General features: G+C 47.5%; 1 protein-coding gene across 2 annotated transcripts in view; it reads left to right on the top strand.

Moving 5' to 3' along the window:
• Positions 1-14,507, top strand: part of Kremen1 (kringle containing transmembrane protein 1) — a 70,650-nt gene that overhangs the window by 20,692 nt on the left and 35,451 nt on the right. For both annotated transcript variants that reach the window (XM_038332696.1, XM_038332687.1), the window contains exon 3: positions 1,287-1,378. In XM_038332696.1, coding sequence (XP_038188624.1) covers positions 1,287-1,378 — 92 coding nt within the window. The remainder of the gene's footprint in view (positions 1-1,286; positions 1,379-14,507) is intronic.

The raw sequence follows: 14,507 nt of genomic DNA, 5'->3' as shown, positions 1-14,507 counted from the left end.
CTGCAGAGGAGTAAGGATGGGTCTGCCTGCTCTTTATTAAGCTGTCCAATGCTTTTGAGAACGGCTTTGACGTTGATAATAAACACTTGTTGTCTAGGGGTTTTACCCAATACTACATCAAAGCTGAACTCGGGACAGAGGGAGGAAGATGCTGGTGAAATACTGTTTAAAGCAGGGCTTTGTACAAGCTCTGCCACTTTGATTTCTCAGCTGATATCTGACACCATGTTTGTCTTGTGCGACTTTTCAGATCCATCTCGTCTGAGATGTCTACCCGCTTTCCAGTGATGGGAACAGGCTTCTCCTGGCTGGATTAGAGGGGGAGGCAGGCCCAGGGAAGAGCAGAGTCGCCTCTCACACCTGCCTTTGGGCACAAAAAAGAAAAGAACCCTTTGTGCCTGGGGAGCTTATCTCTAGGCCACACAATGGGCTTGTCTGCTCAGGCCCCTGAGCCTGCTGCAGAGCTCGCTGGGGTGGGAGTGTTGGAGGGGGGTCCTCATGTCCATTTCCTGCCTAACTGGAGTGTCAGGTTTCCAGTGTTCTGAGTCTAAATAAAGGAGGCTTGAGAAGGGGTGAAGAGAGGTGAGCTTGTCTCACTGTAGCTGCCCCTGTCATCTGTTGAGCTGCTTCACAAGCATGACCCTTTACTGCGATGACATCTCTGCACCAAAATGACCTTGCAGGTCATTTACTCCAAGCTTCTCTCACTTGGGAATATGGAAATAAGTCTTTTAAAAAAAAAACATGATTGTCATGTTAGAAGTCAGTGTCCTGACTGAGACCTCTGTGAGGTCTGTGTGGTGATGGAGGAGCCCACTTCTGTCATGTGTGAGGAAGCCAGCCTTGGCTCAGTAGGCTTGCCAGCTGACATTGTGTTATATGAGTTTATTTGGTTGTTTAGAAACTGTACACTTGGGATATTCATTATTGAAGAAGGTAGAAACTAAAATCAGAAAAGAAAAAACAAACTAAAATTACCAATAGTCTTAACACCTAGGAACAAACATTCTTTAGACCTGAGATTAAACCTTTCCTTAAATGTGCCTTTTCCAACTTCAGAGGATTGTATTGTCTGTGGTTTCATTATTATTTTGTTTATCTCAGCTTCTTGGGTGTTGTGATTACAGTCCTGAGCCACTGTGGCCGACTTATGTTTTCCTTCCTGATGAGAAATGACATTGAAATGCACAGCAGTTATTAGAAGCGACAGGAAACAATTCTGTAAAGCTAAATGCCAGGTGGCTTGAAACACAGCAGTATCATCAGTGTGTCCTTGTTCCCAACAGAAATCCAGATGGAGACGTGAGCCCCTGGTGCTATGTGGCGGAGCATGAGGATGGCGTCTACTGGAAGTACTGTGATATTCCTGCCTGCCAGAGTAAGGCTGACACACCCTCTGATGGCTTGGGGCCTGAGTGTTATATCAGAACAGAAGGCCCTGCTCAGGTTAACTTCTGTTGCTTGGTTTCAGTAGTGAGTGCAAAGAGAGGTATCATGGGTTGTGGGCTTCCACTTCTCTTGTTGAGTTTTTAAGCACTAGGAATGCCCAGTTCCATGGCATACCATTTCCTGGGTGTTTCCCAGGTGGGTAAGCTCAATGAAAAGTCCCATATTTGGTATTATTTGGCCTTAATTTCTCTAAAAAATGATAGTAACTGGTCACATAGGACCCACAGCTCTTCAATTCATAGTATCTATTGTGTTTTTAATGATGATTCATAACTCAGTCTCTTCAACCTTTTGTGCTTATGTATATGTGTATTCATGTGTGTATGGATATGTGCATGTGTTCATAGGTATGCAGAATATATGTATGAGCATGTGTTCATAGGTGTGCATATATGTGTATGTACATGTGGACATATGTCCTTTATATGTGGAGGCTGAAGGTCAGCTTGGGTGTTGTTCCTCAGGAGCCACCCACCTTGTTCGCTGAGCCTGGATCTCTAACTGGAACATGGGACTGATGGGTTAGTCAAGGCTCTCTGGGCAGAGCCATGAGATCCTCTTGACTCCACCTTTCTAGCTCAGGGATTATAAGCCTTTGTCACTGTTAAGTATTTTCTGGTCAACAAACCTCTCCGCCAACGCAAAAATCCCAATCAGACCAAATCAGACTGAATTAAAAGATACCCAGCTTTAATGGGTGCCAGCACTCCTGGGTAGCCCCGGGAAACACGGAGGTGGGGGATAGGAAAACCCATACGACCACCTGAGAGGAAAAAGGGGAGACCATGTGTTCATTCTCTGGTGGGCAGTTTAAAGCCTGTGGGAGTGGGCTTGACCCTCCCTGGGGAAGAGTCACCATTTGGCCGGCTTTCTTGGAGGTGGAGTCTGGACTGAGGCAACTCCCAGAGGAGGGAGCTTGAAATGGAGTTTTCTGCCAGCATTCCAAAAATGGATGTCATGGGGCTGGGGTGAAGCCCCCAACTAAATATTCCAAACTCTTTGTATAAAGGGGTGCAAGGGAGCTGAGGTGATGCTTCCAACCAAACATTTCAGACTCTCTTTGGATAAAGGGATGCCAGCTCACGTCTGGCTACTTACTGCAGACATGGGTGACGTGGGAGGGGGGAGAGCTAGGAGTTGGTGGCTCATGCTCAGCGAGAGGTGTGGCTAGAGAGGCATCTGGTTTACTGCCATCCTGGAGATGTCAGACATCTGTTCCTTGAGGGAGATGAGAACACAGGTGGCTGAGTTCAATGGAGAGCTCGGTTAGCTGTTGTTTGATGAGTCCATTGGCCCTCTCCACCTTTCCTGAGGATTGTGGGCGGATGGGGGTGTGGAATTTCCAGGAGATGTTGAGAGCTTCTGACACAGCTCCATGACCCTGGAAGTGAAGGCTGGCCCATTGTCCATCTGGATGGTCCATGGGACACCAAACCGAGGAATGATGTGGTCCAGGAATACCTGAGCCACCACATCTGCCATTTCCCTGGAGGCCGGAAACGCTTCTATCCACCCTGTAAAAGTATCCACAAGTGTTAGGAGATAACGGAGCTTTTTATGAGTAGTCATATGAGTGAAATCAACCTGCCAGTCTTCACCCCGTTGATGTCCACGAAGTTGATGCAGAGACTGACATATATGGAGAGCCCCCTGTGGATTGGCCTGGGCACACGTCTGGCAGAAGGAGCCAACCTGTGAAATACGATCTCAGAGATGGGTGGGGTCAGAGGGTCTCTAAGAAATGGAACAAAGCTTTGGGGCCTATGTGTAAAGTCTGGAAATGTCTGAAATGATCAGCAATGCCTAGTCTTGAGGAAGGACAAGACAGTTATTTAAGCAGAACCATCAATCCTTTGGTTTTGTGGCCCCCTTTTTTATGAGCTTGGCTGGTAATAGGGCTGATAGGAGGGAGTCAAGAACAAAATATGTTCTGTGCAATCAGAGGAGCTGGAGGCCAGCCCCCGGGCCACTGACTCAGCCTTGGTATTGCCTAAGGCCACTGGGTCCTTGGAGGACTGGTGTCCCCATCAGTGAATAATGGCTACTTTTGCAGGGAGCTGGAGGGCCTCCAAGAGGTTGTCTGTAAGGGGTCCGTTAACTATGGGAGTACCCTTGGTAGTAAGGAAGCCCCTTTCCTTCCAGAGTGCAGAATGGGTATGGGCTATTAAGAAGTCATTATAAATATTAGTCCATTGTCCCTTGGCTATCTGGAGTGCCCTAGTCAAGGCAATTAATTCTGCCTTTTGTGAGGAGGCTCCCATTGGCAGGCAGGTCGCTTCAACTGTGTTAGTGGAAGTGACCACTGCATATGCTGCCTGGCTGTTTCCTGATTTGTCTATAAGGAAAATTCCGTCAACAAACAGGGTGAGTTGGGGGTCTGTAAGTGGCTGGTCTAGAAGACCTGGCTGAGATGAGCTTAAGACCCTGGGCAAGAGTGAGAGGAGGTACCAGAGCGGGAGGGAGCAGGAAGGAGAGTTGTGGGGTTTAGGGCAGGACTGGAGGTCAAAGTAATTTGGGGGTTTTCTAGAAACAGTAAGTGAAAGACCTGGACTTGTGAAGGCCCAAGGAGAGAGAGAGGAATGACTCAGAAGGTCTGAGAGGCAGTGGATGGAATATACCGTGATTGGCCTGGGCAGGGTGATCTTGAGAGCCTCCTGAGTGAGTTCAGCTGCTGCTGCCAGGGCTCTCTGGCATGGCTGCCATCCACAGATGGTGAGGTCCAGCTGTTTGGATAAAAAGGCAACAGCCCGATTCAAAGGCCCAGCCTGTTGGGTTAGAACTCCGGTGCCCACTCTTGACCTCTCATCTGCATAAAGGTGGTAAGGTCTCATGGGGTCTGCAAGAGCAAGAGCAGGGGCTGTTGCTGTTACAAGGGCATCTTGCAGTAGAGAGAAGTGGCAGCAGACAATGGCCAATGGCCGGGTGGGTGAGAGGTGCTGTGGGGGCCTCTCTGGCTGCCTGGTACAGAGGGTTGACTATAATGGCAAAGTTAAGGATCCAGTGGTGGAAAAACCCTAGCAGGCCCCAAAATGAGAGGATCTGAGCCCCTGTGGTTGTGGGCTGTAAATCCCACAGGGCCAGAACCCTGTTAGAGGTGAGGGTCTTAGACCCCAGACTGAGTTAAACACCCACATATACTACTGTGGGAGAGCACAACTGAGCCTTAGCTGGTGAGACTCGATATCCTAGGAATCTGAGGAAGTTCAGGAGCCCAGAGGTGGCCTGATAGGGCCGAGACAATGTAGGACATCAGAGAAGGAGATCATCAACGTACTGGAGAAGCATGCTAGGACCTGGGTCAAAGTTTGAGAGATCTCAAGCCAGAGTTTGGCCAAAGAAACGGGGGCTGTCCTGAAAACCCTAAGGGAAAACAGTCCTCATAAGCTGTCTGGAGGACCGGGGAGTCAGGGTCCTCCCAGGTGAAGGCAAGGAGGAAGGTATGAGTCAGGGTGTAAAGGAACAGTAAAGAGGGCATCTTTTAGGTCCAGAACTGTAAAGTAGGAGGTGGTTGGAGAGACGTTAGACAGGAGAGTGTATGGGTTGTTAAACAGTGGGTGAATTGGAATAACTGCCTCACTGATGAGGCAGAGGTCTTGAACCAAGTGGTAAAACACCAGAAGGCTTCCGCAGGCATGCAGGGGAAGGGTGGAGTGTTGCAGGGTGAGTCAATAGGAATTAAAAATCCTTGAGATAGGAGGTGGGTCATAATGATGTAAGACCTCGGTGGTGGGTTTCAGGAATAAGAAAGTGGGGTCTGGAAGGGAAGGACGGAGGGTCTTAAAGGCAAACAAGGACTGGCTGGTGGTGAGTGGCTAGTGGACTTGTTCCCCACTGTTTCAGTCACTCTTCTCTACACTCAGTTGTTACAGTCCTGATGTAAAGGCAGGAGGACCCCCAGTCTTGTTCTGGGGTGTTTGGGCTGTTGTTTTGTCTGTCTGTTTTTCCTGTGAAGCTGTCATGGTGGCAGAGGCCTATAATTCTAGCATTCTGAACACTGCAACAGGAAGAGATTGAATTCCAGGCCAGTTTATGTGGTAAAATCCTGTCTCGAAACAAAAATTAAAAATAATAGTTTGAGGGGCTGGCGAGATGGCTCAGCGGTTAAGAGCATTGCCTGCTCTTCCAAAGGTCCTGAGTTCAATTCCCAGCAACCACATGGTGGCTCACAACCATCTGTAATGAGATCCGGTGCCCTCTTCTGGCCTGCAGGTATATATGCAGACAGAATATTGTATAATAAATAAATAAATAAATAAATAAATAAATAAATAAATAATAAATAGTTTGATGGCACTGGCTGCTCCTGGAGAGGACCCGAGTTCCATCCCCAGCACCCCCATCAAGTGGTTCACAACTGCAGCTTCAAGGGTTCCAATGCTGGGACTTGGTGGCACCTGCACTCAAAAGTGCACATGCCCACAGGCACGTACACACATAGCTTAAACATAAAGTAGACCTTGTGTGTGTGGGATGTGTGTTTTGTTTTGTTCGACGGGGTTTTCACTATGTATCCTGGCTATCCTGGAACTCACTAGGTAGACCAGGCTGGCCTCGAATTCACGGAGCTCCACCTGCCTCTGCTTCTGCCCAGATCCTAGCTAACTTTTCCCCCCTTTTTTTTTTTTTTTTTTTTTTTTTTTTGGTTTTTCGAGACAGGGTTTCCCTGTAGTTTCTAGAGCCTGTCCTGGAACTAGCTCTTGTAGACCAGGCTGGTCTCGAACTCAGAGATCCGCCTGCCTCTGCCTCCCGAGTGCTGGGATTAAAGGCATGCTCCACCACTGCCTGGCAACTTTTCCCCTTCTTATAAGCCTGCTCCTTGCCCTGCTTCTTTGTCCTCAGGTCTGTGAGCTTGTGTTTGTACTGTGAGATGGAGGTCTTCCTGAGGCCTGGGATCTCTCTTTCGTAGGACAGTTGGAATACTGACGGCTGCAGGCAGTCAGCCCTGTGGGTCCACTGCTCCCACTGTCACTGCCCTCCAGAGTAGGCTGCTGTAATGCGGGTCTCAAATGGGAAACGGTGAAGACCAGAAGAATGGGCTCTTTGCTCACTCTGCTTAGCCAAAGCCGTAAAATGATTAGACGCATCATTTGGCGGTGACTGGGTAAAGAAGAGGCAAAGATGGCCTTTTCCTCAAGGGCTGGGCCATTCTCTCAGGAAGATCACAGGGTATTTCGATCTGGGCACTTTCATTTCGAAAGGTAATGTTCAACCCATATTTATAAAGTATGATTCAGTCCAGCAGGAGTTGATTCATGTAGTCATTGAAACTACTTTCAAGAAAATTGTGGCAAAATCCAACCAGCACATGTCTAACATCCCCACAGCTCTAAGACAGAAAAGTAAATACCGTCCCGTCCTCCTGGCCCTTTGATGGCCTTCTCAGATGATCAGGGTATGGAGGCTCACAAACGGTAGAAAGGAGGAGGTGGTGGTCCTGAGGTGGAGGGTGGGTGGTGCCTGGATTTGGGTCTGTTGTATCGAATCTTGTCAAGCCAAAGCCCTGGCCTCAGTCAAGTCTCTGTTGTGCTGGATTGGCATGGCTGAAGAAAGGCCATATGCCATTTGTAGCTGGGGACCTGGGAGTAGCCCACGGTTTAACAGAGATACAGCTTGCCTCTTTTTGACTGTATTTGTCCTCTTTCTGGATGTTGAGCCACTGGTTTTATATATATATAATGCCAGCCTCTGTAAAACTTGCTTGGTCATGACTAGCACCAGGGGATTCGTCATACAGGAAAATGCCTGTAACATGATCAAGTTTCTGGAAAGTTCATATCTGAGTATAACAGGCACCACAGGAGGCAGGAGAGTGGATGTGTGGGGGCAGAGCTGAGTGGTGAGCTTCTCTGCTCCTGGTGTGCTGGGGGCAGGGCTGCGGCAGCAGGTGGGGGCGCAGGAGTGGGGTGCAGAGAAGCAGCTAGACTTCCCTCAACCCTCTAGAGCTGGATCACAGCTTACTGTTAAAGGACTCAGAGATCATTGTATTTGTCCCCACTCCCACCAACTGCTTTTGCCACCATCTTTCTCCCCAAGTTCTATAGCTTCCAAGAGAACAGATTCCAAGGCTGTGGGATCTCTGAGGGGAACTCTGGGCCTGGCGTCCTTTGCATCTTTCTCTTATGTCACATAATCGTTCCTTTGTGCCACGCTGTGTAGTCTCTAACATGGCTTTTGATTTACTCTTTTACCTGTGGATTTATTTATTTATTTATTTATTTATTTATTGTCTTTTGAGCTAGGATCTCAACTTGTAGCCCAGGCTGGACTAGAACTCATAACCCTTGTCCTCAGCCTTCTGAATTCTGGGATTACAGGCATACGCCACACATCAAATTTAGGATTTTAAGTAAATAGTATAATTTCTAAATGAAGAAATGGTCTGAAAATTATATTTAAAGGCAGATGCTGGGTTCAGGAGATGCTCAGCTCAGCAAGTGAACACCCCAGTGGACTGGAGACCTAAGTTTGACCCTGAGGAGAGAACTGACTCCCACACGTTGTCCTCTCATCTCATACACGTGCCCCCCTCCTCCAGAAATAAATAAAATGTCACTAAAACAACCTTTAGAGATGTTGTTTATTTTAATTATCTGTGTGAGGATAAGCGTGCATGTGTGCAGGTACCTGGTTTCTCTGAGTAGAGCCTTAGGTGGTGTGAGGCACCTGACGTGCATGGCAGGAACTGAACTCAGGTCCTCGGGATGCTCAGTATGTGCTCTTAACCACGAGGCCATCTCCCTGGCCTTTAATAGAAAAAGTAGAAGTCAAATAGAGTTTTCTGCACCTGGCTGATTTGGGTCTGAGGCTCCTGGCATGAAAAATTTACCCTCTCATTTCTGAGAGCTTTTTTTTTTTTAAAAAAAAAAAAAATCTACCCAAAATGTTCACTTATAAATCTATCTATGAAAATTCATCTTTGAATTAGAGAAATTTGAAAGGGTGAATCCTATGTTATTAATAAATTTCTATTAACTTTAGTAACTAACACAATGGGATGTGGTTTATGTCTCCCTGGGATCAGGTACCCATGTCAGCCTCCTGCATAGAGCGGGCTGTAGGTCAGAGGACAGTTTCCAGGGCCGTTTCCCCCTTTTTTTTCCTCATTTTTTTATTAAAGATTTCCATCTCCTCCCCTCCTCCTCCCCCTTCCCTCCCCTCCCTTCTACCCATAGCCCCCACCCCCTCCAGGCCAAAGAGCCATCAGGGTTCCCTTCACTATGTTAAGTCCAAGGTCCTCCCAACTCCCCCTAAGTCCAGGAAGGTGAACAACCAAGCTGACAAGGCTCACAGTGAGCCCATCCATGCTGTAGAGTTCATGCTCATCGCCATTGTCCTTGGTTTCTCAGTCCTCCTCCACCGTCAGCCACATTCAGAGAGTCCAGTTTGGTCCCCTGTTCCATCAGTCCCACTCCAACTGGACTTGGTGGTCTCCCGTTAGATCTGTCCCACCATCTCCATGGGTGAACGCACCCCTCATGGTCCTGACTTCCTTGCTCATGATCTCCCTCCTTTTGCTCCTCATCAGGTCCTTGGGAGCTCAGTCCGGTGCTCCAATGTGGGGCTCTGTCATTTTCTCCATCCAATGCCAGGTGAAGGTTCTATGGTGATATGCAAGATATTCATGAGTATGGCAATAGGATCTGGACATTTATGGCTCCCTCTCCTCAGCTGCCCAAGGAACTAGCTGGGGGCATCTTCCTGGATACCTGGGAACCATACCACACGGTGGATCCTGGGATTAGACTCTAGCTGTCAGGCTCAACTGCAGTTGCCTACTGAACCAGTGCTTGAAAGAACCTTTTGTTTTGGTTTGGTTTGGTTTTTTGTTTTTCTAGACAACTGTAGCTATTGAGCCTGTCCTGGAACTAGCGCTTGTAGACCAGGCTGGCCTCAAACTCACAGATATCCATCTGCTTCTGCCTCCCGAGTACTGGGATTAAAGACAAATTCTTACTCTGTAGGTCTTGCTGGCATAGAGCTTCCTAAGTAGTCCTGGCTGATCTTGAACTCACAGAGATCTACCTACCTCTGCCTCCCAAATGCTGGTGGTGCGTGCCACCATACCCAGCTATATTTTTTTTAAAATAAAGTTTCACACCTTGTAAGATCTTAAATATGTAAAAGTGTATATATTTACCACTCAGAATATCTGGACTGAAATATGTACCATGAGACCAGCGCAGGGGCTCTCTCACACACTGGCCGGCAGCCTACTACGAGGCAGTGTTCCCGACTCCTGCAGCACTTTATGTTAGCTTGTCAGTGCCTGAATTTGTTGTTAAAGTTTGTTATTAAGGCTTTAATTAAGCTTATTACAACTCTTAATTATTACTTAAAGTTGTGAAAACTATTCATTATTGAAGTAGTTATTAAAATTAATTATTAAAGTTTAAAATTGTAAGAACTTTAGGAGCCAGCAAAATGGCTCAGTGCATAAGAGTGCTTGTAACTAAGCCTGGTGACCTGAGTGTGATCCTTAGTGCTCACATGGTTCAGGCCGAGCCACTCCTGCCGCTTGTCCTCTGGCCACATGCTTGCTGCGTGTGATCCTTAGTGCTCACATGGTTCAGGCTGATCCACTCCTGCCGCTTGTCCTCTGGCCACATGCTTGCTGCGTGTGATCCTTAGTGCTCACATGGTTCAGGCTGATCCACTCCTGCCGCTTGTCCTCTGGCCGCATGCTTGCTGTGGCACGCTAGCCCATATGCAAGCACACAGAGATAAATAAATATAATCAGATTACAAGAACTTTAAGAGTTGTTAGCTGTGACAAATGGTATTTATTTCTTCCCCTTTTATATGTATGGTGCTGGAGGTAGAACTCAGGGCCTTGACACATGCTAGGAGAGTGCTCACGACTGAGTTACACTCCCAGCCCCTAACTCCTAGACTATATGCAAGATCTTGTACCCAGGTATGGTCTGCAGCCTATGGAAGCCTGTACTTTAAGATAGAAGACTGGCACATGAACAGATGAGCATGTACACAATGCTCTGTAGAAGTGAGGTTGACGGAAGTCACAAACGTGAACTGGAGGAGTCAGGTCCCTGGTTGTCAGCAGGACTGTAAGTGTAAGGTTCTAGAGCAGCAGGTTCTCAGCCTGCGGATGGAGAACCCTTGGGTGGTAGAATGACCCTATCACAGGGGTAGCCTAAGACCTTCAGAAAGCACAGATATTTACACTATGATTCATAACAGCAACAAAATTACAGTTATGAAGTAGCAATGAAATAATTTTATGGACTGGGGTCAATATAACATGAGAACTGAATTGAGGGGTCTCCACGTTAGGAAGGTGGAGAACCACTGCCCTAGATGTTAGAGTGAAGAAATGACCCAGCAGCTAAGAGCACTGGCTACTACTATTGTACCCAGCTGTGATTCCCCGCATCCACATGGTGGTTTACAGCCATCATTAACTCTAATCCCAAGAGAGGCGACACCTTCCTCTGGCCTCCTTAGACCCCAGCCGTGCATGATGTGCAGACACAGCACCATACACATGAGAGAAAATAAGTGAGAACCAGCTCTGAAACTGTAAAGCTGAACAGTAAGAACAAGCATGGCGGAGGCACACATCAGTAATCCCAGCTCTCTGAAGGCAGAGATAGGACCGGTCTGGCCTACAGAGCAAGTTAGTTCCAGGCCAACCACAGCTACACAGAGAGACAAAACATCCCAGGGTAGTCTCATCCTGATCGATGCCAAGCAGGTCAGTATTCTAAAACAAGAAGGAGCAGAGATAAGATCTGAGACGACAGTGAAGCCTGGTGTGGTCTGCCAGTAACCTGCACTAGGAGGATAGTGATGAGCATCTCCAGAGAGATGTTCTCCATAGCACCTTTCTATTCCACTCGTGTGTGTGTGTGTGTGTGTGTGTGTGTGTGTGTGTGTTCCCTCTTGTGGAGATCAGAGGATAATGGGAGGGAGTTGGTTCTTTCCTTCCACCATGTGGATTCTGGGGATCCAAGTTAGGTTGTCAGGCTTGATAGCAGGCCCCCTTTCACGCTAGCCATATTTCTTGCCATTCTCCATGACTTCTTAAGCCTGTCCAAGGATTTGGTGTGTGAGTCTCTGTTGACTGTCACTCACATGGGCTAGCCTTGAGAGCATGCTAGCAAGGGAACTTCTGCCACATGGATCCCAGGTCTGTCTTAGTCAGTAACCTCACCAGCTATATCAGGGTTCTCTAACGGAGCAGAATTGATAGAAATATAGATATATATTTGGGATATACATATATGGGATTCTTTTTAGCATGGTTTACAGGCTGTGGACCAAGAAAAAAAGCCTAGGATCTGGAAGTTGTTCTGTCTATGAGACTGGATGCCTCAGAACCCGAAGTCTGGTGCTGGAGTCCTAGGGAAGTACTAGAGAGCTGCTCCGTCGGGATTCCAGCCAAGTAGGCTCCACCACCAGTGAAGCTTGTCTTAGGCATGGGGACAGGGAACTTGCCAGCGAGAGTGAGGCCAAGTAGGCAAAAAGCACACGCTTCCTTCTCCCATGACCTTTTATGTGGGCTGCCACCAGAAGGTATGGCCTAGATTTAGCGTGGGTTCTTCCATCTCAAATCCCTCACAGGTGTGCCCAGCTGCTTGGGTTTTAGTTAATTCCAGATGACATCATGACAACCAAGAATGCTCATCACACCAGCTCAAGTTCCTCTTAACCAAGCGGCACTCTGGCTTGTATTGGTCTCCCTTAGCTGATGTTCATTTTTGCCCCAAACAGAATTTGAAAGCTTTCAACTGAGCTGTCTTATAAGAGTCCTGAAAGCTGCGCAAGGGTGCTTTGGCCATGGCAGCCAAGGCTGTCTCCACCGTAGGACACGTGTTACTGCTGGCACGCCTGTATCATTGATGTCAGCAGTCACTTCTGTGTCATTCAGCTATGAGTGCCCAGCTGGTACCACACACATCCATGTTCTCCAGCTGCGGAGAGTGTGTCTGCTCATCCCTCCCCCCCATTCTTCAGTAAGAAAATGGAGGCTCGTTGGTAATGCCACCTTCTGTGTCAAATTGGGTCTAATACAGGACTCTATGGCAAGACCTTTCCTTTTCCTTTGGTCCTTGTAAGCAGCCTTGTTTCCTTGAAAACTGGGGCCCCAGGATGAATCTGGACTTCAGAGGTAATTGTGTATGTGTGTTCTTTGGGAATTAAAATAGAAATTCATATAGAATAGAGAAGTATTAAGGTTCCCTTTTTGACATTGTGGACATGAAAAGATTGACTCATTGATGACAGGTAGCAGGTTAGCAAATGATGCTGCTAGCTCTGAGTTGTTTTCTTCTCTGGGCCTGGGCAATCCCAAGCCCTGGGAGCAGAGCAAGCTGCCACAATGTCCAGCAAACTTCTGCTGCATATCACAGCTGCACTGAATGCTGGACTGGCACTGTGGGTGTTTTCTGCCCAGCTGTTATTGTCTGGGAATTTGCTTTGGGCTATACCCTCTGCACAGAACTCTCTGCCAGCCTTGTCTTGGGAGTCTTTCCCACTTCAAGTCATTGCTGTGTACTGAGTTTATCTCTGTTTTGTTTTGTAAATGTCTCTCTACAAACAACTGATTCGTACTGTCTCCTCTGGATTTTTTTTTTTTTCAATTTTTATGTGCATTGGAGTGTGCCTGCATGTGTGTCTGCGTGAAGGTGTTGAATTACCTGGAACTGGAACTACAGACAGTTACAAGCTTCCATGTGGGTGCTGGGAGTTGAACCTTGATCCTCTGGAAGAACATTCAGTGTCCTTATTGGCTAAGTGAGTTCATCACTGAAAGACAGAACTCATTGTATCATTTACATTCTGTAGCCTCAGTAGCCAAAGCAAAGGTGGAGGCAGCGTAGACACTGCAGGTCTGCGCACCTCTCTGTGTTGGCATTATGACTACTTAGCACTTTTATTCATGTGTACCCTTGCAGACTGCCCATTTTGGCACTGCCAGAATCTGTTTCTATAGCATTTGTCTTGCTTTCTGTGACAAGTTTTGTATTTCCAGCAAGATGAAGCTGTTTGATGGCAAGGGCTAGGATGGTTCTGGAATTCCTGAGCAGCGGAGAGCCTAAGTTAGAACAGGGTCTCAGGGGTTTCCCAGGAAGCTGTGCTTGCATAGCAGGTGCCCACCACTGGGATCTGTGTGTATCTGTGGAAAGGCACTGCTGGAAGTTAGGGATGATTGCCAAAGAGCAGAATGCTTTAAATCTCCCCACATCTACTGCAGGAGGCTAGAACAGGTACTAAACACTCCTCCTCGATCCCGTGAGATCGTATCTCTTCCTGTGTGACACACGCAAACGAAGGGACAGCATCTGGGCCTTAGCCTCACTGGCTGGGTGCATATCACCACGCCTTCGGTAGAGCATATCACCATGCCTTCAGTAGAGCATATCACCATGCCTTCGGTAGAGCATATCACCATGCCTTCAGTAGAGCATATCACCATGCCTTCGGTAGAGCATATCACCATGCCTTCAGTAGCTTTAGGCAGAGCACCCTTCTCTGAGCCCTCTCTGCTCAACCTCAAGTTTAGGGTCTAGCTAGTAGAAGATATGAAACTGTCACTCGCTGTTGTGTTGGTGTGTTCTCCGGGGATGGACTACCCCTGATATGCTCCTGCCATCTAATTCTAAGATGTTTGTTTGTGACCTGCCTTGGTTTCTGTCTACCCTTATCCAACTTTCCATGGGATTGGATGGTCCTTCTGCTGCACTAACCATTCAGCGGGTGCGGCAGGTCTGGCAGGGTGTTTCAGGTCTGGTATGGATTCAAATTTTTGTTGTTGTTTTGTTTGTTTTTCAAGACAGGGTTTCTCTGTGTAGTTTTGGAGTCTGTCCTGGAACTTGCGCCATAGACCAGGATGCCCTTGAACTCACAGAGATCTTTCTGCCTCCGCCTCTGCCTCCCAAATGCTGGAATTAAAGGCATGTGCCACCACTGCCTGGCTGGGTTCAATTTTTGGTTTTTGTAGCTGAAGTTATTTAATTTCCCATGAAAAATGCCAACTCTAAGGGCTGTTGCTGTAGTTCAATGACATGCTACAGCATTTGCCTAGAATGCTTGAGGCC

The sequence above is a fragment of the Arvicola amphibius genome, chromosome 1, assembly GCF_903992535.2.
Source record: "Arvicola amphibius chromosome 1, mArvAmp1.2, whole genome shotgun sequence".
NCBI lineage: Eukaryota > Metazoa > Chordata > Mammalia > Rodentia > Cricetidae > Arvicola > Arvicola amphibius.
Note: the sequence above shows the minus strand (reverse complement) of the source record. Positions and strands in the feature narration are given on the sequence as shown.